General features: G+C 42.5%; 1 protein-coding gene across 2 annotated transcripts in view; it reads right to left on the reverse strand.

Moving 5' to 3' along the window:
* LOC120932456 (histidine--tRNA ligase, cytoplasmic-like) overlaps positions 1 to 27,101 on the reverse strand; it is a 184,115-nt gene that overhangs the window by 10,956 nt on the left and 146,058 nt on the right. The window contains exons 10-13 of one of the 2 annotated variants that reach the window (XM_040344817.1): positions 25,837 to 25,964; positions 21,934 to 22,173; positions 20,577 to 20,693; positions 14,178 to 14,324 (exon numbers count right to left, since the gene is read on the reverse strand). In XM_040344817.1, coding sequence (XP_040200751.1) covers positions 14,178 to 14,324; positions 20,577 to 20,693; positions 21,934 to 22,173; positions 25,837 to 25,964 — 632 coding nt within the window. The remainder of the gene's footprint in view (positions 1 to 14,177; positions 14,325 to 20,576; positions 20,694 to 21,933; positions 22,174 to 25,836; positions 25,965 to 27,101) is intronic. The other variant, XM_040344818.1, reaches the window with a different exon arrangement.

Here is a 27,101-nt window from a genome sequence, read left to right on the forward strand (position 1 = left end):
ACAAGTTTCGCTAGATCATCTTTATACCGGATTATGGGGTTCCCTGGCAGTTTTAAATATGTTGTGTTATCACTCAATTGGCGATCAATCTCCTTTTTGTAGGCCACTTTGGACTGGACAACAATAGCCCCCCCCTTATCGGCTGGTCTTACAACTACATCATTTCTTTCTTCTAATTTTCGTATGCCATTCTTAATGTCCCCTGGATCAGATATTCTCTTGATTTTCATGTCATACAAGTCTTTTAGTACCATCCGTCTGAAGGCTTCAATATGTCCATCATTACTTATGGGCGGCTTGAAAACTGATTTATTTCTAAGATTACTGTATACAACATCTGTTTCTTCAGTAATATTTCTGGTTATACCTTCTCCAGGTTTATTCATCATATATTTCTTTATGTGGAGACTTCTTGCAAATTTATTAATGTCCACATATGCATCAAACTTATTGAAGTTTTTCTTTGGGGCATATTTCAGGCCTTTATCCAGTACTTTGATTTCCTCCTTAGTTAATTCTACTCGCTGATATTGATGATTCCTTCTCCTATTGGTCTCTTCTTCTTCTGCTTCTTTGCTCCCGCCCTGCATCCTCTCTTTGATTTCCGTGTCCTCCAGATTGATTTTCTTGGGTCCTTCCTGGTGTTGCTCTCGTCCTCTCTTCTCTGTCCCGATTCCTCTGAGCATCCTGGTTCCTGTGATCTCCTTTCCTTGTTTCGCCTGGTCTGGGTTCCGGACTCCAATTCCTCGAATTCTGCACCCCATTCTCCCGATGACGCCTGGGGGATTCTTGGCGTCTCTGCTCTAAAAAATGCCTTGGTGATCCGTTTCTATTTTCTCTTCCATGAGAATAGTGCCGATTTGGTGTTCTCCTATTTTCATAATGTCTTGGTGTTCTTCCTCCTCCACCATCATCTCGTCGCAAATGGTCATAATGATTATATACAGGTACGTTCTATGAATTTTCATACATTCGTCTGTCTTCCTGTTGATAATAGTTTCCTTCTCTTCTAGGGTTCTCATAGTAATTACCTTCTTGGTAAGCTTGATTTCTCCATGGTGGTGTCCGTGATCTTCCCCTATATGGCATCTGTTGGTGTGGTCTAGGGGCAACATAGGTATTGGGGTTTTGCCAGTTCTTTTTCCAGAAAGGTTTCCAACCATTGTTGTTCCCATTTTTTCTGGGTTTTTGGTTCGGGGTGTTTACCCCTTGATGTGTTCCCGTAGTGTTAGTGTTCTGACTTGTTGTGTTTTCACTGCTAGCATTTTGCCTCATATCCAGTTCAGGTGAACTCCTATTTGATGCAATCCCTGATTCTTCTAGTTTATTCTGCCATTTAAATACCAGATCATCTTCATAATCTTTCATATCTCTCTGGTATTTTCTTTTTTTCCTTGCAACTGTCTCCTTGTCCTTTTGCTCCATATCTCTCTGTAACTGTTTAGATAGGGCTATAAATTCGGGAAGTTCTTTACTGCCTTCTAGATTTGTTTTTAATTCGGTAACGTTTCGATCAATTGTTCTAATTTTACGTTGTTTTCTTTTTATCAGTAATGCCAACAATTCAAGACCTTTGTCATTAAAAAACTGAAACCACTCATCAGTGGATTCCTTATCGGTTAGGCCATCATTAATGGGTACATCCCACCTTAATCTCCTTGGGATCAATCTATCCTTGATGTACTTCTCATGGGTTGCAATATCCCACCAGGCATTGATTTTTTTCTCCATCAGATGACCCATTTTTCTAAAGCTGTTTTCAATATTCCCTGCTGGGTTTTCCTCTGGTTTCTCAAAGATATTTTCCATATCAATTTCCCTATTTTCAAGGAATCTAAATACTTCCATGGTTTGCTGCACAAGTAGTGTAGATCTAATAATCAGTATAAAACAAGGGGGGAACTAATGCGCAAACCAGCCTAACCCGGGAAAAAATATATATAGTGGTACAAATAAATTAAAAGTTACAATCAAGCAGCAGCCACAACTAATAGTGCTCACGCACTGACAGCATATGATAGACAGGGGGATGTAGTGGCGCTTGCAAATACTAAAAACCGACAATAATTTAAAACAATAAAATATTCTAAACAATGATTCCTAAAGTATGAGAGTGAGTCCGTCCTCTACTGGGGTATCATTGTTTAGAATATTTTATTGTTTTAAATTATTGTCGGTTTTTAGTATTTGCAAGCGCCACTACATCCCCCTGTCTATCATATGCTGTCAGTGCGTGAGCACTATTAGTTGTGGCTGCTGCTTGATTGTAACTTTTAATTTATTTGTACCACTATATATATTTTTTCCCGGGTTAGGCTGGTTTGCGCATTAGTTCCCCCCTTGTTTTATACTGATTATTAGATCTACACTACTTGTGCAGCAAACCATGGAAGTATTTAGATTCCTTGAAAATAGGGAAATTGATATGGAAAATATCTTTGAGAAACCAGAGGAAAACCCAGCAGGGAATATTGAAAACAGCTTTAGAAAAATGGGTCATCTGATGGAGAAAAAAAATCAATGCCTGGTGGGATATTGCAACCCATGAGAAGTACATCAAGGATAGATTGATCCCAAGGAGATTAAGGTGGGATGTACCCATTAATGATGGCCTAACCGATAAGGAATCCACTGATGAGTGGTTTCAGTTTTTTAATGACAAAGGTCTTGAATTGTTGGCATTACTGATAAAAAGAAAACAACGTAAAATTAGAACAATTGATCGAAAACGTTACCGAATTAAAAACAAATCTAGAAGGCAGTAAAGAACTTCCCGAATTTATAGCCCTATCTAAACAGTTACAGAGAGATATGGAGCAAAAGGACAAGGAGACAGTTGCAAGGAAAAAAAGAAAATACCAGAGAGATATGAAAGATTATGAAGATGATCTGGTATTTAAATGGCAGAATAAACTAGAAGAATCAGGGATTGCATCAAATAGGAGTTCACCTGAACTGGATATGAGGCCAAAATGCTAGCAGTGAAAACACAACAAGTCAGAACACTAACACTACGGGAACACATCAAGGGGTAAACACCCCGAACCAAAAACCCAGAAAAAATGGGAACAACAATGGTTGGAAACCTTTCTGGAAAAAGAACTGGCAAAACCCCAATACCTATGTTGCCCCTAGACCACACCAACAGATGCATATAGGGAAGATCACGGACACCACCATGGAGAAATCAAGCTTACCAAGAAGGTAATTACTATGAGAACCCTAGAAGAGAAGGAAACTATTATCAACAGGAAGACAGACGAATGTATGAAAATTCATAGAACGTACCTGTATATAATCATTATGACCATTTGCGACGAGATGATGGTGGAGGAGGAAGAACACCAAGACATTATGAAAATAGGAGAACACCAAATCGGCACTATTCTCATGGAAGAGAAAATAGAAACGGATCACCAAGGCGTTTTTTAGAGCAGAGACGCCAAGAATCCCCCAGGCGTCATCGGGAGAATGGGGTGCAGAATTCGAGGAATTGGAGTCCGGAACCCAGACCAGGCGAAACAAGGAAAGGAGATCACAGGAACCAGGATGCTCAGAGGAATCGGGACAGAGAAGAGAGGACGAGAGCAACACCAGGAAGGACCCAAGAAAATCAATCTGGAGGACACGGAAATCAAAGAGAGGATGCAGGGCGGGAGCAAAGAAGCAGAAGAAGAAGAGACCAATAGGAGAAGGAATCATCAATATCAGCGGAGTAGAATTAACTAAGGAGGAAATCAAAGTACTGGATAAAGGCCTGAAATATGCCCCAAAGAAAAACTTCAATAAGTTTGATGCATATGTGGACATTAATAAATTTGCAAGAAGTCTCCACATAAAGAAATATATGATGAATAAACCTGGAGAAGGTATAACCAGAAATATTACTGAAGAAACAGATGTTGTATACAGTAATCTTAGAAATAAATCAGTTTTCAAGCCGCCCATAAGTAATGATGGACATATTGAAGCCTTCAGACGGATGGTACTAAAAGACTTGTATGACATGAAAATCAAGAGAATATCTGATCCAGGGGACATTAAGAATGGCATACGAAAATTAGAAGAAAGAAATGATGTAGTTGTAAGACCAGCCGATAAGGGGGGGGCTATTGTTGTCCAGTCCAAAGTGGCCTACAAAAAGGAGATTGATCGCCAATTGAGTGATAACACAACATATTTAAAACTGCCAGGGAACCCCATAATCCGGTATAAAGATGATCTAGCGAAACTTGTAGAAAGAGGGACCAAGAAAGACCTACTAAACAAGAAAGAAGCGAAATATTTACAACCTGTAGGATGCAAAATCCCAGTTCTGTACACACTCCCAAAAATACACAAATCAAGAGATGAACCTCCAGGAAGACCCATTGTGAATGGAATAAATTCCGTAGGTGCGAGAATAGGAGAATACATAGACTGGTTCCTACAACCCTTAGTGAAAAAAACCGAATCCTATCTCCGAGACACAAAACACTTGATTCAGCTATTAGATACTATCTCACTAGATGGAAATACAGTGTATTTGGCTACTGCAGATGTATCATCACTTTACACAATCATCAACCACAAGGAAGCAGTACAGGCCACTAATTGGGCACTGAACACTTTAAGTGACTTAAAAAATGCACAAAAAAAGTTTATCTCTAATTGTTTGGAATATAGTTTGGATCATAATTATTTTTGGTACGGGAATGAGTATTACAAGCAAATTTGTGGAATTGCCATGGGCGCAAAATATGCACCAAGTGTTGCGAATCTCTACATGGCAGAGTGGGAAGCAGAGGTTTTATATAATAGGAAACCACAGCAGTTACTTTTATACAGGCGTTTTATTGATGATATTTTAATTATATGGGATGGGGATAAGGAGAGTCTTATTGACTTCGGTTTTTATCTTAACTCAAATGACAAGAATATTAAATTAACCTGGGAGCTGAGTGATGAAAAAATCAACTTTCTGGACCTTGAGATTACCAAAGAAGGGACGAAACTAGTAACTCAAACTCATTTTAAAACTGTGGACAGAAATAGTTATCTGCCTCTGGACAGCTGCCACCACAATCCCTGGTTAGAGAATATACCGAAGGGTCAGCTCTTGAGATTGAGGAGAAACTGTACGAAAACCAACGTATTCCTGGAACAGGCTGATTTTATTGGCAAAAGATTTATAGAAAAAGGTTACAAACCAGATTTTATTGAGAAAAAAATCAAAGATGTAGTCACTTTGGATAGAGACACGCTGATCCAGGACTCTGTGAGAAACAGCTCCTTCACTGGAAAAATACCATTAATAATGGATTATAGTGTACAACACAAGCAAATAGAGGCGATCTGTAAAAAATATTGGCATATTGTGAAGGCCGACCGACATTTGGCACAGGTACTTCCTGAAAAACCCCTATTCACATATAGGAGGGCCCCAACGCTGAGAGATATTATTGCTAAAAACGTACTAGATCCACCAGAGAAAAAAAGTTTTTCATTTTTTAATGAGAAAGGGTACTATCCGTGTAAAAAATGCTTTACTTGCAAACGCACCAAAGAGAGCAAAAAGAAGAAAGAGACTTTCAATTCCTGTTTTACAGGGAAACAATATAAAATCAAAGAATTTATCTCCTGTGAGACGGAGGGGGGTAGTGTACTTGTTGGAATGTCCATGCAAGATTCAATATGTGGCAGAACAAAAAGGAAATTGCGGAAAAGACTTCGGGAACACACACAAAACATAATCAATGGGTTCCCCAAGCATAGTCTATCCCGCCACTATGACCAGTGCCACAATAGAGACCCCTCGTCATTGATGGTGTGGGGGATAGAGAAATACAAACCGCATTGGAGAGGAGACAATAAAGTGCAGAAAATTAGTCAGGCAGAATCTCGTTGGATACACGAGTTATGCACCCTCACGCCACAGGGGCACAATGTCGAGTTTGATTTGAATTGTTTTATATCCAACTTTTAACTACCTATTTGCCTGATTCTTTTACTAGTGATTTTATAATTATTTTACCAATAATTTTAAATAGGTACTGCTGTGGTTTTAGGGTTACATCACCGTACTTATTTACTGGTCCTGGTTATTTGATTAGCGCAACATGTATTGGTCTTACAGTATTGGATTTTCCTTTTTATTGCCATTTTATATTGACATTTTTAACATTTATTCCTTATTATATTTCTTATTGTGGCTCTGGAATTTTTTACCATATATTTATTAGCCTTGGCCATTGTTTTATACATATGAGTCACTTTATGGTTAATATTGCCACATAAGGGGTTTTTTACATTGGATTATTCATTTTAATTTTATTTTATTGTGGCTTTATATCTCCCCACCACATATATTTTAGCCTTGATCAGGGTTTTTACACTTATGAATTATTTCATAAATTAGTAGAAGATTGCCTACCTGGGTTCCGCACTGCCTTTTTTCTTATTATGTTCTGTCTCTCTGAATATAATTGGATTAATCTAAATGTTCAGCACGACAATGAGGTGGATGGCTGGGCATTTGAAATATGCACCTTACATTTCCAGCAGGTGGCGACATTTAACAGTCCACCTATATCTTACTTATACTATTCCTTCCTCCTACCACTAGAGGAGCACTTAACTCAGAGGATCGCTGTGTCTGAATTATGTGTTTTTTTATATATATTCATATTTTATCTAACATCACTGTAGAAACACTATATGTCTAGATTGATCGCAATGATGTAGATGTACTTTTATTTTATGATTGCTATCTAATTGCATAGCTTTTTACTTGTGATGCCGGCGCTATAAAATCATGTCCACACCAGCTGCCCTCTATCCTATGATTAAGCGACGTAGGGCTGTCGCGATACGCGTGAGGAGGACACAGAGGGCTTGCTGGTGAAGTCACCTGCTTTGCGGCCGCAGAGCGGTGACACTCGATTGTACACACGCTGTTTAAACACAGCAATGTTTGTGAGTGTATTCGTTTTTCTTTATTAAACTGATATCCTGTGGTTTTATGCTATGGAGGCATTCCTGTGTTTCTTTTTGAGAGCCTGAATGGGGAGGAGTGTGAGCCGTCTTTGGATCCTGGATTGTATTTATGTGACTGCAGAGCAGCTCCTGTTACAGGCTTGGTAAAAGCCTCAAGAAGGTAAGAGGCTGGTAAAAATAATCCCCACACTGAGGAAAATCGGGCTGGTTTGATTCACAGACATATGAGCACAATGTAACAAGTCTTCATTGAATGAGCACAATGTAACAAGTCTTCACTGAATTAACCACTGATCATCTGAATTGTTGAATGGAGCACAGATGCACTTTGCACTTTGGACTTTATTTTTAATATTTTCATTATCACTTGATTGTGCACTGGATATAGTTTTATTCACTATCACTAATCCTGCAGTGATATTGTACTATCTGTTTTTGGACTATTATTTATGATTTTTTTTATTTTTTTATTTTATTTTTTATTTTATTATTATATTATTATATCTTTTTCGTTGCACAGAAAAACAACAGTTTTATGATTGAACCGTTTAGGTTTTTAGGACACTTGCATTTTTGGACTTCTTTTCAGTTGTTGCTTTTTCCTGCATGTGTTTGCTAATTAGTAATTAACCACTTTCCAGGAGAGCTGGAGCTTTCATTCACTGCTATTATTGTTTTAATTATTAGCACTTTGCACTTGTTTTTCATCAAGCACTTTAAGGATTTATGACACATATTTTTAAAAAAAGGATTATTATCCCATGTACACTGTGCGGCCAGTCAGGCACTTTTATCCATTGGATTTCATTATTTATTCACTCGCAGTTCCTTCCACATCTAATTATTGATGTTGGATGGTATTCTTTGGGCATAGACCTCGAGTGTTACACATTTTTACCCCAGTAGAGGACGGACTCACTCTCATACTTTAGGAATCATTGTTTAGAATATTTTATTGTTTTAAATTATTGTCGGTTTTTAGTATTTGCAAGCGCCACTACATCCCCCTGTCTATCATATGCTGTCAGTGCGTGAGCACTATTAGTTGTGGCTGCTGCTTGATTGTAACTTTTAATTTATTTGTACCACTATATATATTTTTTCCCGGGTTAGGCTGGTTTGCGCATTAGTTCCCCCCTTGTTTTATATTTGATCACCTCTGCGGCTTTTATTTTTTGCGCTATAAACAAAAAAAGAGCGACAATTTAAAAAAATATATATATTTTTTTACTTGTTGCTATAATAAATATCCCAATTTTTTTTTAAAGGCCGATACGTATTTTTCGACGTATTTTTGGAAAAAAAAAAAAAAAAAAAATCGCAATAAGCGTCTGGTTTGCGCAAAAGTTATAGTGCCTACAAAATGGGGGGTTAGATTTATGTTTTGTTTTTTTTTTGTCAGGGCTGCGATATTGCGACGGACGTATCGGACACTTTTGACACAATTTTGGGACCATTCACATTTATACAGCGATCAGTGCTATAAAAATGCACTAATTACTGTATAAATGTATCTGACAGTGAAGGGGTTAACACTAGGGGGTGAGGTAGGGGTTAAATGTATTCCCTCATTGTGTTCTTACTGTGTGGGGGGAGGGGACTGACTGGGGGAGGTGACCGATGCTGTGTCCCTATGTAAAGGGACACAGATCGGTCTCCTCTCTCCCTCACAGCACGTGGAGCTCTGTGTTTACACACAGAGCTCCACGTCCTGCTGTGTTACCGACGATCGCGAGTGTCTGGCGGACATCGCGGCCGCCAGGCATTCGCATCGGCTCCCGAGCGATGCGCCGGGCACGTTGTTTCCCAGCTGCGCGCCCCCAGCGGCGCGCACAGGGAACAACAACAGCAGGACGTCCACCCGGCACTTGAGAGCCGCGCTGTGGACGTCTTTCGACCATAGCGCGGATCTCAAGTGGTTAATATAGTATCCCAGAGAGCAAGGACAACTTGCCACAAATTTGTAGAGTGTTCAATTGTAAGTCTTGTTAACTTGCTGCACAATTTCACTGGCAAGTTGTACATTTGCAGAGCAATTGAAGCACAAGTTCTAGTTGACACTTTTCCAATTTGTAGCAAGTCTCTAGCAAGAGTGAAGTTACAGTGGTAAGTCTACAGCAAGAACTCTGAAAATCACAGTGCCCCCTGTGGTGGGATGACTATCGCACAACTTAACTGAACCAGAACTTGCAGCAGACTTGCAGAATTTTTGCAAAGAAAGTTGATCTGGAGTCTTGAAATGCGGACTTGCTGCAACTGTGCAATAAACCTGTGAAGCCTGGCAAGTCTAGCAATAGCTTAGCTAGTCATTTCCAAACTTGCAGCTCAATTGCTTGCTATCTGGGATCTTTTTGCTGTGTGGAAAGAGGTACAAGTATTTACTTTATTCTTTAGAACAGAAATCTCCAAACTACGGTCCTCCAGCTGTTGTGGTACAAAACGTCCCATGAGGCATTGTAAAACTCTGACATTCGCAGACCTGACTGGTCATGACGGGAATCGCAGTTTCTGAACAGCTGAATGGCCATAGTTTGGAGACCCCTGCTTTAGAAGGATAGTGTTTATTGCCACTTTCAGTTTGGTGACAGGGTCACTTTAATGGCTGGCTTGGTACCAAAGGATTGGTGTGTTGCCTATACATGAGCAACTGACAGAAAATAATATAATTAGCGACAGCCAGCATGAATTTATCTAAGAACATTGTTGCAAACAAAACTATTTTCTTTTTATGAGGAAGTAAGCAGAATCTTAGACAGAGGGGTGGCTGTGGATGTAAAATATGAGAACTCTGATATAGCACTTTGACACGTTTCCTGGCAGAAAGTTAATATGTAAACTAAAATCCACTGGTAACCCTACAGGTTCATACAGGTGGTAAAAAGTAGCCCAAGAAAACAATATAGGTATTGCAAATTATTTAAAGTAAAACTCAAGCCAAAAATAACAAGCCAACAATTAATAGCCTAATACAAATTAAATAACAAAACCAGCATTGGTGCATTCTGCTCACAGTCAATCCAAAGTTTTCCCCTGCAGTACTTCTTTCTGGTTCCCATTCTGATGGTCAGCATCATTCAACCCACTTCCTCTTAGCCTGGGTAGAATTAGACCCACAGTAAAAGGAGAAGCAGCACAGCAATGAGCTCATTTCTTTGTCACTCTGCTTTCCACTCCTATCAGAATGCTTCTGGTCAGGACATGAATTGATTAGGTTCCTGAACTACTTCTTTCTCTCAGAATCCAGCCCCGTTGTACAGTTACAGCAGGAGACTGATATAAAATTCAGGTTCACTGTTCTTATTTAAAAAATACTTTGCTGTATTAACATACATAGCTATAATACACATACGTATTCATTTGTGTCTTTTATATGGCTATAGGTCAGCTTTAAAGCGCTGAACATTGTTTAAAATTAGATATTGGAGTTAATGCACAAATCATGGAAGGGTCTAGATTTGTAGAGTAAATAAGCTTGCTGTTAATGTGAAGGTCAGTAGTTTTGACAGTCCATATCTGAATCTTTATGAATTCCAAGACTGTCTTAAATCCAAAGCCAACAGCTCAATAGTAAAAACATAAAGTAAAGAAGGACACGCCTTTCTTGTTAATAGATAGGTTTCTGACCCCCCCGCTGACACACACTCCAGGACTAGGTAAAACACACATAAATCGGTCCCTTTATATAAATTTCCCTAAATAGCTTCCTTTACCTTAGTGCAGCCCTCCTTCACTTACCTCATCCTTCCATTTTGTTTTTAAATGTCCTTATTTCTTCTGAGAAATTCTCACTTCCTGTTCTTCTGTCTAACTCCACATAGTAATGCGAGGCTTTCTCCCTGATGTGGAGAAAGCCTCTTGAGGGGGGAGGGGCGAGCAGGAGGGTCAGGACGATCTCTACTTTGCAGATAGAGAAAGGAGCCGTGTGTTAGTGGGTGTTCTGACACTCCTGCTCACCCCCTCAAGAGGCTTTCTCTACACCAGGGAGAAAGCCTCACATTACGGTGTGGAGTTACAGACAGAAGAACAGGAAGTGAGGATTTCTCATAAGAAATAAGGACATTTTTAAAACAAAATGGAAGGATGAGGTAAGTGAAGGAGGACTGCACTAAGGTAAAGGAAGCTATTTAGGGAATTTTTTTTTTTTACCTTTACAACCCCTTTAAAGAAGTAAACCCACCAAAAAAAAATAAAAAACACTGTGCAAGAAAAAGGCAGAATGAGCTAGTATGCATGGCATACAGTTATAACTTACCCAATATCGAACCCCCCGCAGCGTCCCTCATTCCTCTCACTTCCTTGCGATGTGTCTGGCCGGAGCCGCGATGATGTCACTCCCGCGCGTGCGCACTGGAGCCATCAGGGATGGCACAGTCCTTTTTGAAGCTGCAGTTTCACACAACTGAAAAGGAATAACTTAAAGTGGTTGTAAACCCTTACAGACCCATTCAAAAACGGCACGCTCAGTGCTCCTGCGCCGTTGTCTACAGTGCGCATGCGCCGTAGATATCGGTGCCGTCTTTCTTGCAAGTATCTCCTTAACCGTGCAGGTTAAGGAGATATTTCTTGCACCTACAGGTAAGCCTAGATTAAGGTTAAGGAGATACTTGCAAGAAAGACGGCACCGATGTCTACGGCGCATGCACGCTGTAGACAACGGCGCAGGCGCACTGAGCGTGCCATTTTGGAATGGGTCTGTAAGGCCCCGTACAGACGACCGAACATGTCTGCTGAAACTGGTCCGTGGACCAGTTTCAGCAGACATGTTCGGTCGTGTGTAGGCCCGAGCGGGCAGGATTCCAGCAAACATTTGCCCGCCGGGCCTTTTTCCAGCGGGAAATATTTCTGGACTTGTTGTAAAACAGCCCGCTGAAATCCTGCCCGCTGGGACATGTTCGGTCGTCTGTACAGACCTACCGTACATGTCCGAGCGCCCGCCATCCCTCGCATGCGTCGAATGACTTTGACGCATGCGTGGAAGCATTTAACTGGCAGGGCCGCCCAGGTCGCCGCGTCATTGTCGCGGCGATGGTGCGGACACGCCCCGCGTATTGTTTACGCACGGATTTCTGTATGATGGTGAGTACAGCCACCATACAGAAATCCCCGGGCAGACATGTACGGTGAAAACGGTCCGGCGGACCGGTTTCATCGTACATGTATGCTCGTCTGTACGCGGCCTAAGGGTTTACAACCACTTTAAGTTATTCCTTTTCAGTTGTGTGAAAAACGTCTGCAGCTTCAAAAAGGACCGTGCCGTCCCTGATGGCTCCAGTGCGCACGCGCGGGAGTGATATCATCGCGGCTCCGGCAGCTTCAAAAAGGTCCACCACTTTGGTTTTGACCTTGTAGCAGAGATGTGTACATCACAAGACTGGCTATGGGCCAGGTAAAGTAGTAAACATATATGTATTTTAACTGAGTATTTAGAATTTGCCTGGGGTTCCACGTTATTGTGAACCTAACTCTAAAGCAGAACACCAGCCAAAAATAACAGGATAGAAATAAACAGACCATTCAAACAAAACCAGCTCTTGCTGCAGCATTCCATTTCAGTTGAGAGCTTTCCCCTGCAGTACCTTTTTTTGCTGTCCTTAGTCAGCATCATTTAACCCACTTCCTTTGAGCCCAGGTATTTCGTGGACCCGCCCCAGCCTGTGACTGGACACCAAAAAGTGAATCAGCACAATAATATGCTTATCTCTTTGTTACTCTGCTTTATCATCCTATCAGCATGCTTCTTGTCCGCACACAGACTTATTAGTTGCATGTGCTGCTTCTTCTCACACTCAAGTTCTGCAGATTTTGCAATATTTGGTCAGCAATCAGGCTGTATGTAGAGAACAGCAGAGCTTGGCAAATGTTGAGGCCATAATGATAGCTCTAATGGTAATAATCAAGCTGGACATTTTTATCCAATATACAGTAATATGCTCACTACACGTATAAAAATGTTAGCACCGCAGTATAAAGATGTGCATTTTTTTTTTGTGAATACTTGTTAAATATCTTTTATTGCTGGAGAATGGTGGGCAGCACAGTGGCTAAGTGGTCAGCGCTTCCATCTAGCACAGGGGTGTCCAAACTTTTTTCAAAGAGGGCCAGATTTGATTACGTGAACATGCGTGAGGGCCGACTATTTTGCCTGACATTCTTTGAACCATTAAAATTCTGTCTAAGTGTGTTCGTCTGAGCACTAATACACGGCCCAACAAGCATTCTCTTGCCTTTGTGGCTGTGTGTGGTGAAGCCATGAGCTTGGGCGTGTTATTTGGATATACTGTATATATTTTTTATTTGTGGCCCCAATGAATCCCAGAGCGCCGCTTAGGACTAAGGATGAGCTTGGGCGTGTTATTTGGATATACCGTATTTATCGGCGTATAACACGCACAGGCTTACCATTGCCATGAATGCAGCCTTACAATTGCCATGAATGCAGCCTTACTATTGCCATCAGTGCAGCCTGAACGATGCCCATCTGCAGCCTCGGAGGGCAGAGGGAGGGGACGAGTGCCGACAGATTACAAACAGGAGAATGTCTTGTTTACCCTGTGGCCTCTTTAATACAAAGTCCTGCCTCCTATGATAGACAGAACAGTCGTCCAATGGCATCCCAGGAGACGGGACTTTCAATAGAGACGCTGCTGAGTAAACAGGAGATTCTCTTCATGTAATCTGACGGTGCTCGTCCTGCCCCCTCACTGTCCCCTCCAAGGCAGCACCAATAAATACAGTATATATCATTTGTGGCCCTGGGGGCCACAAACAATATATATATCCAAATCCCCAGGGGGGCCATATTAAATTAACAGGGGGGGCCACATTTGGCCCCCGGGCCTGACTTTGGACATGCCTGATCTAGCAGCACTAGGTTAGTCGGTTTGAATCCCAGCCATGACACTACCTGCATGTAATTTGCATGTTCTCCCTGTGCCTGCGTGGGTTACCTCCAAGTACTCCAGCTTCCTCCCACACTCCAAAGACATGCTGGTTGGATAATTGTCCCTGATATTTGTATGTATGACTGTGTTAGGGACCTCATATTGTAAACTCCTTGAGGGCAGGGACTCATGTGAATGTACAATACATATATATGCTATACAAGTACCTGAAATAAATAAAATAATGCCTAATAACTATATAATGTCAATGGGTCACTTTATGATGCACTTAATAAACATAGAGACTAATCAGGTGTTTACCTCCTCCCGAGTTGCCACATCTCTTAGCCTGACCACGCCATCTTTTATTTCCTGATCCCCAATGATGGCCACCAAGGGAATCCCTGCACTCTCACAATAGTGTAGCTGTGTGAGTAATTTAGGATTCTTCTTGTACAGCATTTCCGCCTGTGTGGAAGAAGGAAAGACCAATATGTGTTTTAGTTAAAGTCTATGGGCCAGATCCACAAAAACCTGACGTAACTTAAAAAATCCAATTTAAGTTACACTGGCTTAAAGTTTCTACCTAAGTGCCTGATCCACAAAGCACTTATCTAGAAATTTCAGGCTGTGTAACTAAAATTCCGCCGGCGCAAGGCGTTCCTATTCAAATGGGGCGAGTCCCATTTAAATGAGGCGCGCTCCCGCGCCGGCCGTACTGCGCATGCGCGTCGGCCGCACTGCGCATGCGCGAAGTTACGTTACGCCGAGTTTTGAGGATCGCGACGGCTTAAAGTTGCGTCGGGGAAAAAAAAAATGACAGCGGCATGCATTCCTGAGGGAGAACTCCATGCCAATTTTCAAAGAAAAAACCGGCATGGGTTCCCCCCCCAGGAGCATACCAGGTCCTTAGGAGGAACCTACCGGAGCATGATGGGACGGTGATGCCTATATAAATGTGATGCAAGGCGCGCTTCCATCATTACAGCGACAACAGGCGACGAGACAACATCGGAAGAACAGAAGACCAGAAGACCCTGACGCCACAGAAGACCGCGCCGGCTGCCTGTTTGAAATCGAGCTAACACACAAACATAGCAGGCAGCCAGCGCTGAAGAAGAAGGCACCGGAGAGCTGCAGAAGAACCGGGGTTCGCCGAGTCAAGAGCGGAAGAGGGGAGAAGATGGAAGAAGACCCCCGGAGTCCGGAGAAGCCCCCCCCCGGAGAGCGGAAGAAGAAACCCCCCCCGGAGAGCGGAGAAGACCCCCGGAGAGCGGAAGAAGCCCCCCCTGGTAATTGAGCTAATAACGAAGACAGGGGGGGCGTCCGGAGCAGAATAATAAAATATTTTAAAAAGCCTTGTGTTGTGTGTTTATTAACTTTTACTTTTTGCCTCCAGGTGAATGGATAGGGGTACGATGTACCCCATATCCATTCACTTAGGGTGGGGGGCCGGTATCTGGGGGCCCCCTTATTAAAGGGGACTCCCAGATTCCGATAAGCCCCCGCCCGCAGACCCCGACAACCAATGGCAAGGGTTGTCGGGAAGAGGTCCTGTCCTCATCAACATGGGGACAGGGTGCTCTGGGGTGGGGGGGCCCGCAGTGCGCCCCCCTGCCCCAGAGCACCCAACCCCCCCATGTTGAGGGCACGCGGCCTGGCACGGCTCAGGAGGGGGGGGGGGGCGCTCGCTCGTCCCCACTCCCTTCCTGGCCGGCCGGGGAGCGTGCTTTGGATACGGGTCTGGTATGGATTGTAGGGGGACCCCCTACGTCAATTTTTCGGCGTAGGGGGGGTCCCCTTACAACCCATACCAGACCTAAGGGCCTGGTATGCTCCTGGGGGGGAACCCATGCCGGTTTTGTTTTTTACAAATTGACGTGGAGTTCTCCCTCGGGAAAGCATACCAAATGCCGTCGCTGCAATGGGCCTTTACAAGGTGTGACTAACTTTACACTTTGTAAAACGAGCCCTAATTTTACACTTGCAAAATAACACTTACGGCGCAAAAAAGAAGCTAGAAAGCTTTGTGGATCGCCTTAAGTGCTAATTTGCATACTAGCAACGGCATTTCGACTCGAAATGCCCCCAGCGGCGGATGCGGTACTGCATCCTAAAATTAGGCAGTGTAAATCAATTACACATGCCGGATCTTCTGTGTAACTTTGGAAAAAGCCTTTTGAGGATCGTTTCCAAAGTTACACACAGACTGAACAGCACTTAAGTCGGAGTATCTCTTTTGAGGATCTGGCCCTATGTTTGCAAAACTTTTTTCAAAGATAGGGTGCAAGTTCAGTTCATAAATCATGTACCATTCCTAATCACTAAAAAGATTATCCGGGTTCATTTTTGTCCTATTTTACATTTCTACGTTGCAGATAGAGAAAGGAGCTGTGTGTTAAGAGAGTGTCCTGACTCTCCTGTAGTCCAAGGGAGCATGACACTCCACACCAGGGAGAAAGCCTTGCATTACTGTGTGGAGTTACAGACAGAAGAACAGGAAGTGAGGATTTCTCAGAAGAAATAAGGACATTTAAAAGCAAAATCGAAGGATGAGGTAAGTGAAGGAGGACTGCACTAAGGTAAAGGAAGCTATTTAGGAAAAACAATTGTACCTTTACAACCAGGGGTGCTCAACCTTTTGAAGATCTGTAAAGATCTAGGATTATAAAGTCATTAGGGCTTGGTCTGGCTACTAAGGAGTTAAAGGATAAAGGGTTCTTTTTTTTTTTTGGTTTTGCACAGAGTGGCCTCGATCCTCCTCTTCTGGGATCCTGTAGCGGTGCTCCTGGCTCCTCCTCTTCTTGAGTCCCCTGTTGGAGAGCTGATCTCCCTCTGGGCACTCGTGTGGGCACGCTCCCGCTTCCTTCTGCTGCGTCTATTGACGCAGAAAGCAGGATTCAGCCCGTTTCCCACGTCATTGGATTTGATTGACAGCAGCAGGAGCCAATGGCTGCGCTGCTATCAATTTATACAATCTGGACCCGAAACACTGGTTGGAGCTGGTGTGCTTGTCCCAGTCACTGGAAATACCAGGTTAAGGTGAGTAAAGGGGGGCTCTGGGTGCAGCTGCACCACAGGAGGCTTTTCACCTTATTGCATAGAATGCATTAATCTATCGGCTACCAACACAGGTTTTTTGCTTTCAGTCACTCTGTGCAGACTGATAAGACTTGCACAAGCAAGAGGATTAGCAAAGGTATAAACATCAAAAGTATGTGGCCACCAAGAGCCGATTCTTCACAATGAGAGAACTTTTAGCTTGTGTTAAAAGAGGGGTGGAGAGAGGGAGAAGGGAGAAGAGAGAAGAGAGAAGGGAGAAGAGAGGAGAGAGAAGAGAGAGAGAAAGGTGAGTCCATCCGGGGAACTACCACCATCTGATTCTGGGGGTAAGCCTTGTGTATTGGGGACCTGCAAAAAGGCAAGCCAAGACCACCATATTTTATCCAAGAGGGATTGTTTATCTCACAAGATGCTCACTATTTTTTCATTTAACAAAATCCACATGAGTTTACGTTTCATTAGGGCCATGTCTAAGGCTGGACTTTTCCAAGCCATCACAATGACAATTTTGGCTGTTAAAAACATTTTTAATAAGGTCTGTGTGTATCTTGGGACATGCTCAACCGGTTTGTTCTGAAGGGCAATTCTTGCATCTTTAGTAACATTAACCATTGTGACTGAAAGATAAAGGAATGTATCTTCATCTAGAATCGGCGTACTTTGGGACAAGTCCACCATACGTGCAGAAACAAGCCCATCTGGCCACATCCCCTGAAGCAGGAGGCCGAAGAACCGGGATACATTTTTAAAAGATGCTCCGGGACCAAGTAACATCTGGCATGTACTTTGTAGCCAGCCTCTCTCTGAGCAACATTTAGAATGCCTTTATGGATTAGTGCTCAGGTCCTTCTTCCATGCTGTCTGGTAAGTTAGACTGCCTGAGAAGTTGGAAAATAGTTTATATAGCATGGAAACGCCCCACCCCGTGATGAGGCATCCTGCATGCACCCGTTCTCAGTACGTACGGCTAGGTCAGAGCAGTTTTTCTGTAACGTTTGTAAAAAATTATACATTTTCTGTGGGGGGCATCTCCAGGCTATCTATAAAGTACGATGGAGAGCGAATCTCTCTTTGGTCAAGGTAATCTCTTATACGGTAGAGTCCTTTATTCAACCACCAGCCAAAGCCCTCAGATTGCATACCAGGTGGAAATTGGGGGGAGCCACCGGTGTAAGGGCTGAGCATAGGGTCCATCGCCTAGCTCATTATTATTATACAGGATTTATAGCTCATGTCGATGTATTGAGTGGGAGAGTAGGGCACAAAATCGCTTTACGATGTTTCAATGGGGTCCATAGGATTAAATCCATTGGAAGTGGGGAGCAAACTTGGGCCTCTAGGGACACCCAATCTGGCCTATAATGCTTACTATGGAGTTGGCACAGTTGAGCTAGCTGTGCCGCTACATAGTATTTCATTAAAGCTGGTACTCCCAGACCCTTCCTTGGGAGTGTACATCATGACCCAAGCTACCTGTGACCCTTTGTTCCCCAGATGAAGTGGAAAATTCTTGATTGAAATTGCTGTGTTGCATTAACTAGAACCTGGATAGGCAAAGTCTTGAAATAATATAGCAGCCTAGGTAGAACTGTCATCTTTACTAAGGTTATTCTACCCATCTAAGATAAGTTCACATCAGGCCACTTCTTGGTATCTCCAGATTTTTTAAATGTAGCTGCTGTTCTTGCAGAAATGCAAGAATTTTGACACTTGCAGTAACCCAATGTTGAATGTGCTAAAGCACACTTTTTAGCAGAACACAGTGCATAGAAGGTAATTAAGGTCTGCACTGCATTTTAGGGATATATAAGGTACAACCTAGTTTCCATGTAATTGTATATATGTGTAAACTGCTGCAATTGCTCAGTAAAAATCTGCTGACACTGACTTAAATACAAATCCTGCATCTGGTGTGGCTACCTCTTTGTATCTATGCAGCATCCCAGCTTCCTGTATCACGAATTTTAGTTAATCTTTCAAGGCAAGTTTGATGGTTGGTGCTTATGCTAAACATTTTAGCAGTGACATATTTTTCTACACTAGACTTTATGCAGAGACATCAACAAGGCCACAGTGGGTGTGTTTGGGAATTTCTCTCCTGCATCAGATTAGGTTGATCACATGTCCCTTACTGGCACCTCTTCTAGGAAAGAGAACCCAAAAGATTTGGGTTTGTATACCTCAGATGTGAGATATGAACTAAATATATCCCCCTATAGTGTGTACTTGTCTCAAATCAGAGCACCAAGTGTCATTTCTGTCTGCTGCCTCAATCCTCTGCTATCTGTATGAATCACTTCTGACAAGTTTTCCTGACACCAAGAGGTAAAAAGGTGACAGGGGATGGACCCCCAGCAGATTTACAGCCTTAGCTCTGTTCCCATGTGAAGGGGGAGAGGGGTGCCTTTACTCCAATCAGCTCTCAGCACTTCTTACTGATATTTGCAGAGTGTAGAAATGGCTGTAGAGAAGAGAGCGCTTCAGATTAACAGGTACAAGATTTGTTTTGTCTCAGTAGGGACCACCTACATCCCCAGGCATTGATGCCGAAAGATGAATGCTGTAGGAAGAGGAGATCACATAAACACTACTTACTGCAGTGATTAGTTACAGGGAAATGGTAGATATCGTTTTGGGGGGGGGGGGGGGGTGGATAGAGTGGGGCTTTAACAGTGAAAAATAAATGATGTGCAGTATATTGTATCAGAGTTTAGGTTTCAACAGTCCACAGCAGAGCACACCGAGCCTTTCTTATAACAACTGCATGGTCAATAAAATTGCATTTGTGTGTGCGGCTTATGCTTTTCCATTAGAAAAAGCCCATGACCAAGCCCTGTTGGTGGTGCAACGTGTCAGGGGTGTGGCCTGGACGGAATCTAGGTTGAGGTTGCTTCCACTCTTTACATGAGGGTTTTATGTGATGTGTGGCTTCTGGGACTTCTTTTCTTTCGTCACGACTTCTATGGAGCTAAGATGAGCTCTTTCCTTGCATGCCCTCCCAGCGATTGTCAGCATATAAGAACCTACTAGAGCCTGAAGTGGCACCCTCAATTTCTTTGTAAAGTTATAGAGGTCTCAGAGTATATCTGTTACAATAACAACTGGAGTCGAAATACAAGGTGTTTACTTGTTGGTCATTATCAGTGCATTGTATGGTTTCCATGTTCAGAACATGCCCATAGCTTCTACTTCCAGAACAGTCTGAACAATAAAAATGTGATTGCTTAGTAGCTGTAACAGGTGAGTTCACTTCTCTTACAAAGACTGTCCGCAAAACTTGTCTTTGCTTCATTCAGGCAAAGTATCGAGGTCTCAGGGTAGATACGTTACTATAACAACTGAAGTCAGAATACAAGGTATTCATTTGTTGGTCATTATCAGTGTATTGTTTGGTTTTCTTGTTCAGAACATTGCCATGATTTCTACTTCAAGAGCTGTCTGAACAATAAAAAGGTGATTGCTTAGTAGCTGTAATAGCAATATTCTAAGAATGCAGCAATGTTAATGGTGTTTTGGCAAGTTCAGCTATCTTACAAAGACTGTCTGCATAACTTGTCTTTGTTTCATCCAGGCAAGGAAAAAGGTCTCAAGCTAGATACGTTACTATAACAACTGAAGTCAGAAAAGAAAGAGGTTCATGGTGAAGAGTATACTCACTTTAATCCCGAAATTCCACAACATAGTAAGAAGTTTCATTTTCTCCTCTAGGTGCATTGCTTGAGCTGTTGCCACCAGTACTTGGGTTTCAGTAGTTCTGATTTTCTCACCTGACTCCTAAAGATAGGGTAGCGGGTACATTACTAGCACAGAGACACGCGAGTGTGTCAGAACTATAGCTAAACAACACAGATGCTGTAGGATGTGAGAAAGCATTATTGAGCAAAAATGTACACATCTCTATACATGTCATCTATATCCATCATGGGAAGCAAATACAAAAATGTAATGGGATAATTGCCCAACTCTTATCCCCCCAGGGTTGCATCTCCCTTCATGGCATTCTCAGGTTGAACGTGACACTTGAAGCTCCCTCCAGGTCAAGTACTTTACAGATCCAGATCTCTACCCTACTCCATACTCTAAAGCAAATGTTGGGTTAGCTCCCAATGGCCTACTTTCTCAGGTCTAGAAGTGGCTTCACAATGATCATCTCCCTGGGCCCCTTTTGCTTCTTCTAGGCGAAAAACTCAGCGGCTAGGCATTGGTCTCTACCAGGCTCCAGGGATCTGGCTAAAAGCTCCTATCCTGCTGGTATTATAACCCAGTGAAACTCCACAAAATCTTTCTAGATACTATCACTGTGTTGGTGATGTTCTAAATCTGAGGCTGCTTTAATACATTAAAACTTTTTCTGTTAAAGCAGAGTTCCAGTCTTTTCTTGTGTTTATTAAAAGTCAGCAGCTACAATAACTCTAGCAAGTGACTTTAAGTCTATGGGTGACGTCACTTCCCAGGTGACATCGGCTGTCTCTTCTGCATAGCTTCTGCAGCTGGAGCCTGGACCGTAGCGTACTTCAGAAAAGGTATGTATAGTAATTTCTTCTTTAAAGGGCTAGATAGGCTAGTCTTGCCAATAGATTTAGAGATTTTAGTATTAGGGTGAATTTCACTTTAAGGAGATGATCTAGGCCAGAGAGACCTCCCCTCCCCTGTGCTGATTCAAACCATGTATGGGAAGGCTGAATGTACCCAAATTGATCGATCAACTTGGGTACAAGCAGCGTGTCAGATTTTACATGCGATTATTGCTAGCATCAGCAGTAATCGCTGTGCTAGGAGAAAACAATGGCTCCGTGGGAGGGATTTCCCCATCAACACTGACTGTGTTGATGGGGGAATTGAGTAGCAGGAAAGAAAATCGCTTCATCTATGGCCAAACGTTCTTAAAAATCTCCCTGTCTAAATTGCCTATTTTGTTCGTACCATTTTGTGCAAAAATCTTCATAAAACTTTGAAAAAAACAAAGAACAACTGGCATAAAATACAATATATTTCCTACAGTTTGTTTTTATACCTCTGCTTTTTTCTCTGCTATAGAAAAGATCCTCTCTATACCAATGCTGATTCCCACGCAAGGTACTTTTCTGCCTTTAGCATCAAACTTGCCCACCAGTTCATCATAACGACCCCCAGCTGCCACGCTGCCAATGCCAATTGACCGATTCTGTAAAGTTTTGTCACTGAGCAGCACGGCTTCGTATATTACTCCGGTGTAATAATCTAACCCTCGAGCCAAACTGATGTCAAAAACAATCTAAGGGAAAAAAATATATTATTAGGAGACACATAGAAAACCTAACAAACAAGCACTGCATTTTTAACTGCATCTACTGTACCTGTAAATATTGTTAAACATTTTTAATTAACATCCTTTGCCACCATATGTTATATTTTTAACAAACACACTACTGATTGCATGCATCCGCACTCACAATGGTACTCTGGAGAAAGAACTTGTGCCTTGTGCCTGACCGAGTCAATTACAGTGCACTCTGCTACTGTATCTCAAACTCTGATACCTATTGGAATAAGCAGTCATACACACAGTGCACAATTGCTAAAACAGGAAATTATGCCGACTACCACTTATCACCAGGGCTTTTTTTCGCAGAAAATAGGTGCAGGAACTTAACCACGACTCCCCACCCCCTTACACACACACCTTCCAAACCACATCAAACAGTGGGTGCAGTCTAACTTCACTGACAGTGGGAGGGTCTGAAAGGGGCATTAACCACTTGCTGCCCGCCATATAGCAAAATGACATTGGCAAAGTGGTTCTGTTATCCTGACTGGACGTCATATGATACAAGCAGATGCGCGCCTCCAGGGCGATCGGTGGTGCCGTGCGTCAGTCTGATCTAGGTAACCAGGAAGAGCCGTTGATCAGCTGACAGACGCGAGTAGAGGAGAGCCGATCGGCTGCTCTCCTGACAGGAGGGGTCTGTGCTGATAGCATATCAGTGCAACCCCCCCTTAGATCCCGTCCAGGCAGCTGACAATCTATGCCCAAGCCTCTGCCAATTAGTGCCCACCCACAATGCCTACCACTGCCAGTGCCACCAGGGATGCCTATCAGTGCCATCTACCAGTGCCGCATATAAGTGCCACGTATCAGTGCCCAGCAGTGCCGACTATCAGTGCCACCAATAAGTACCCATCAGTGCAGCCTTTCAGTGCCCACCAGTGCCACCCATGAGTGCCCATCAGTGCCTCCTACCAATGCCCATCAGTACTGCATATCAGTGCCACCTATCAGTGCCCATTGTCAGTGCCACCTCATCGGTGTTGCATTATCAGTGCTCGTCAGCGTCGCCAATTCAGGCCTGTGACATGGTACTAACACGCCCCAAAACCTATCTTCACCATCAGGAGCTCTGGTGAATACTGGTTAATACTTAGTATTCACACCACAGACGAGCCTGTTCTTTGCCAGGGTGACCTGCTTGTATACCAATCCTGCTGGTCGGTGGGAGTCTGTCTACAGGTATACTGGTCTCTGAGCCTGACCCCTAACCTTGACAGCTACTTACACTTGCAGAGTTCATCTTCCATATGTCTTAATTTTGTTAATGTAATAAGCTGAAGCACACAGCCGGCTCTAGTATCTCCCTGCTCACTGTAGGTGGCCCTGTCTCTCTCACTTGCAGGGAGATTCTACCGTGGGGGTGTTGGCATCTGCACTGCACTTCAGACACCTCCATCTCCCATAGCCCCATCCTGCACTAAGTGGGAGCCGCTCAGGAGATCAGATCTGTGGGAACTGTTGGGAGACAATCTGTCACTTGTAAACACAGAACCCGGACTTCAGTATTTACAAGTGATAGTTGTGAGCAAGGAGCAGAGGGTCTGAGCCAAAGGTGGTGGAACTGAGTTTCACCAAGTTCCAGCTGAAAAAAAAGCCCTGCTTATCATTATCCACTGGGACCAGCTGCTGACAGCAACAAATAGGTTCCTTCCATGCCTCTGCTGCCCTGCACATTGCATAACCACCTTGAAACTACTACAGTCTGGCTGCCAGTTTGAGACCCCTGCATTAAAGGGATTGTAAAGTCAGAAGGTTTTTTAATCTTTTCTTTTCCAATAAAGTTTTTTTTATCTTAATGTATTTTAAAGGCAAAAAAATTTGACTTTACAATCACTTTCAGTCTTATTTGCAGCCTAACCCTGCTATACTGCAGCCTCTATACCCATTTGCAATATCTCTTAAATGTTAGCTTTAAAAAAAAAACTCTTGTATCTAAGTATTCATTAGGTCACAAAACAAAAACACCATGTAGTCATACAGGTTTGTATTGTGCTGAAGAAGGGGCAGATGAGCACTGAATTGGAGCTAAATAGGATGCTGCACACCAAATCTGGTCAGTAAATTTGGGCTACACAGTGAATTTAACCACTTAAGGACCGCCTAACGCCAATATACGTCGGTGTCCCGCGAGCGGTCACCGGAGCTGAAGAACAGGGAGAGGTGTGTGTAAACACACCTTTCCCGTTCTTCTCTGTGGCAGTGTCACTGATCGTCTGTACCCTGTTATAGGGAACAACGATCAGTGACGTCACACCTACATCCACGCCCCCTACAGTAAGAATCACTCCCTTAGGGCACACTTAACCCCTTAGCGGCCCCTAGTGGTTAACTCCTTCACTGCCATTTTCACAATAATCAGTGCATTTTTATAGCACTTTTCGCTGTGAAAATGACAATGGTCCCAAAAATGTGTCAAAAGTGTCCGATGTGTCTTCCATAATGTCGCAGTCACGAAAAAAAAACGCTGATCGCCGCCATTACTAGTAAAAAAAAAAAAAATATTAATAAAAATGCCATTAAAATTATCCCCTATTTTGTAAACGCTATACATTTTGCGTAAACCAATCGATAAACGCTTATTGCGATTTTTTTTTAACAAAAATAGGTAGAAGAATATGTATCGGCCTATACTGAGGGAAAAAAAAAGTTGCAGCTGGTAAGAGAAATTGAGTAAGCAAATGTTTTTATTATAAAAAAGATGCAATTTCCATTTATATCATTATGTCAAAACGTGGCCTACAGATGAAGGCGAGACTGCCGTTGCAGTCCATCTTTAGACTTGAGTCTGCCATGCCTGCTATAAGGGCTTATTTCCTGGCCACCCAGGTCCCTTTTAAAATGGCTGTTATGGCTTGACTGATGCTGGTACGGTCCAATGAAAGCAGCAGGTAAGTATACTGTCCATAAAAAGAACCATACAGTATTTGTACTGCTCCAAAAAAAGGCCTATTTACCAGAAAATGAAAATTGCACAAAGACCTTTTTCATTAGTGCTAAATGACCATTGGCTGCTAATAATACGTGTTCTTTGTCTGTTTTCTTTAGTTATAAAAAATTTCAATGTAGGGCCAGCCACATAAATAGATGTTTTTTTCTGTTGCAAGCAACAGCAGTATTTTAGTTTTCTCTAGTAAAGTAAAAAACCTGCCTGCTAGCAGAATTGTGTATCTGCTGAGAATTTAATGTTTTTAAGTAAATATGAAGTGGCCAGGGGCGGACTGACAACTCATGGGGCCCCCGGGCAATAGAAGATTATGGGGCCCCTCTGGCTTACAGATGGCCACCACGCCAGGAGGCAGTGCAGAGGCGGGGCAGCTAAAATCTTGGGATCTTCACATTAAAAGCATGTCAGTTTCGGACATATCAGGGACAGATCTAAAAAAAACACAGATTTTTACATACTGTCCCTGGTTTTACTGAGCCTGGCAACCCTGATGGGGCCCCCTAGTGGAATGGGGCCCTCGGGCAGTGCCCGAGTGACTCAATGGTCAGTCCGCCCCTGGAAGTGGCACAAAAGATCAAGTAATGTATTGTTTTTTTGTTTTTATTTTTTCCATATGAAATGTGTGGGCATCTTTAAATTCAAGACAAAGTACCTTGGGTACAAACCTTGTCTGTCACTCCAAAGATTTCCAAGTATCGGTGCAGCAATTTCAAGTCATTCAAAGCTTCCATAGCCAGCATGTTCTGTGACACCAGAGGGTTTTCACTTAGTTGCTGTATCAGGGCCAGATCACCTGAAGGTGGAAAATCATCTGAAGATGTAATACTCATAAATAAATAAGCCAAAAATTAACACTTATTGTATTAGCAAATGTGACAAAACTAGTGGAAGCAAAGCTAGTCACATACAATGCACATCACAAATAAAAATAATTGACAGGGCATGAGATATGTTCCTTCCAGCTGAGTAAAGAACAATGTTCTGTGTTGTACAATGCGACCACATATACTTCATTCAGTTTAAAGCTAGCAGGGAAAAATGACAACATGAATTTGACTGGCTACTGTGGACAATATAGACTAATTTTCTTTGAAAGGCAAAGAACACTTTTAGTATATCATACAGAAGTTTCAGCATATAATAATATTTCTTCTAATGCGGCGTACACACGGTTGTTTTTTGTCTTGGGAAAAAAACGTTGTTTTTTACCATGAAAAAAAAACGAAGTTTTTCAAACTTCATTTTTAAAAACGACGTTGCCCACACATCATCGTTTTCTGAAAATGCTCTTGCAAAGCGTGGTTACGTACAACACGTACGACGGCACTCTGTTCCATTCAAGCTCACGTCATAACTTGCTTCTGAGCATGCGCGGGGTTTAAAAACGTTGTTTTAAACGTCGTTTTAGCCCCCACACGATCATTTTTTATGACACAAAAAACGACATTTTGAAAAACGACATAAAAAATGTAAGCACGTTCGAAAAAAATTTTGGTCGTTTTTTAGAAGACAAAAAAAACATGTGAAGCCCACACACGATCATTTTAAATGAGGTTTTTTTAAAACGTTGTTTTATTTCATCACAAAAAACTATCACAAAAAACGACCGTGTGTACGCGGCATAACAGTGTGGCCTGGAGATCTTTAGTGTGTAGCCCACAAAGCACTATGCAGCTGAAATCTTCACAAACCAGGTGTGTTGTGCTGGCACAGGCATGTCGTTGTCTTCAATAATTTCAGAGGAAAGCAATACCAAGGCACTGTGTCGTGCACGCGCCAGTACAACATTATGTAATTCTGGTGCCAAGTGGACCTGAATGCAAAAAAAGTGTGGATTTTCTATCTTATAAAGTATCTAGACAGGTTTATTGTTCTAAGCAGTATTCTGATGCATGTTTCTTTTGTCTGGAATCCTTTCTGTAAAATAGCA

This window comes from Rana temporaria, chromosome 3 (genome assembly GCF_905171775.1).
Source record: "Rana temporaria chromosome 3, aRanTem1.1, whole genome shotgun sequence".
NCBI classification, from domain to species: domain Eukaryota; kingdom Metazoa; phylum Chordata; class Amphibia; order Anura; family Ranidae; genus Rana; species Rana temporaria.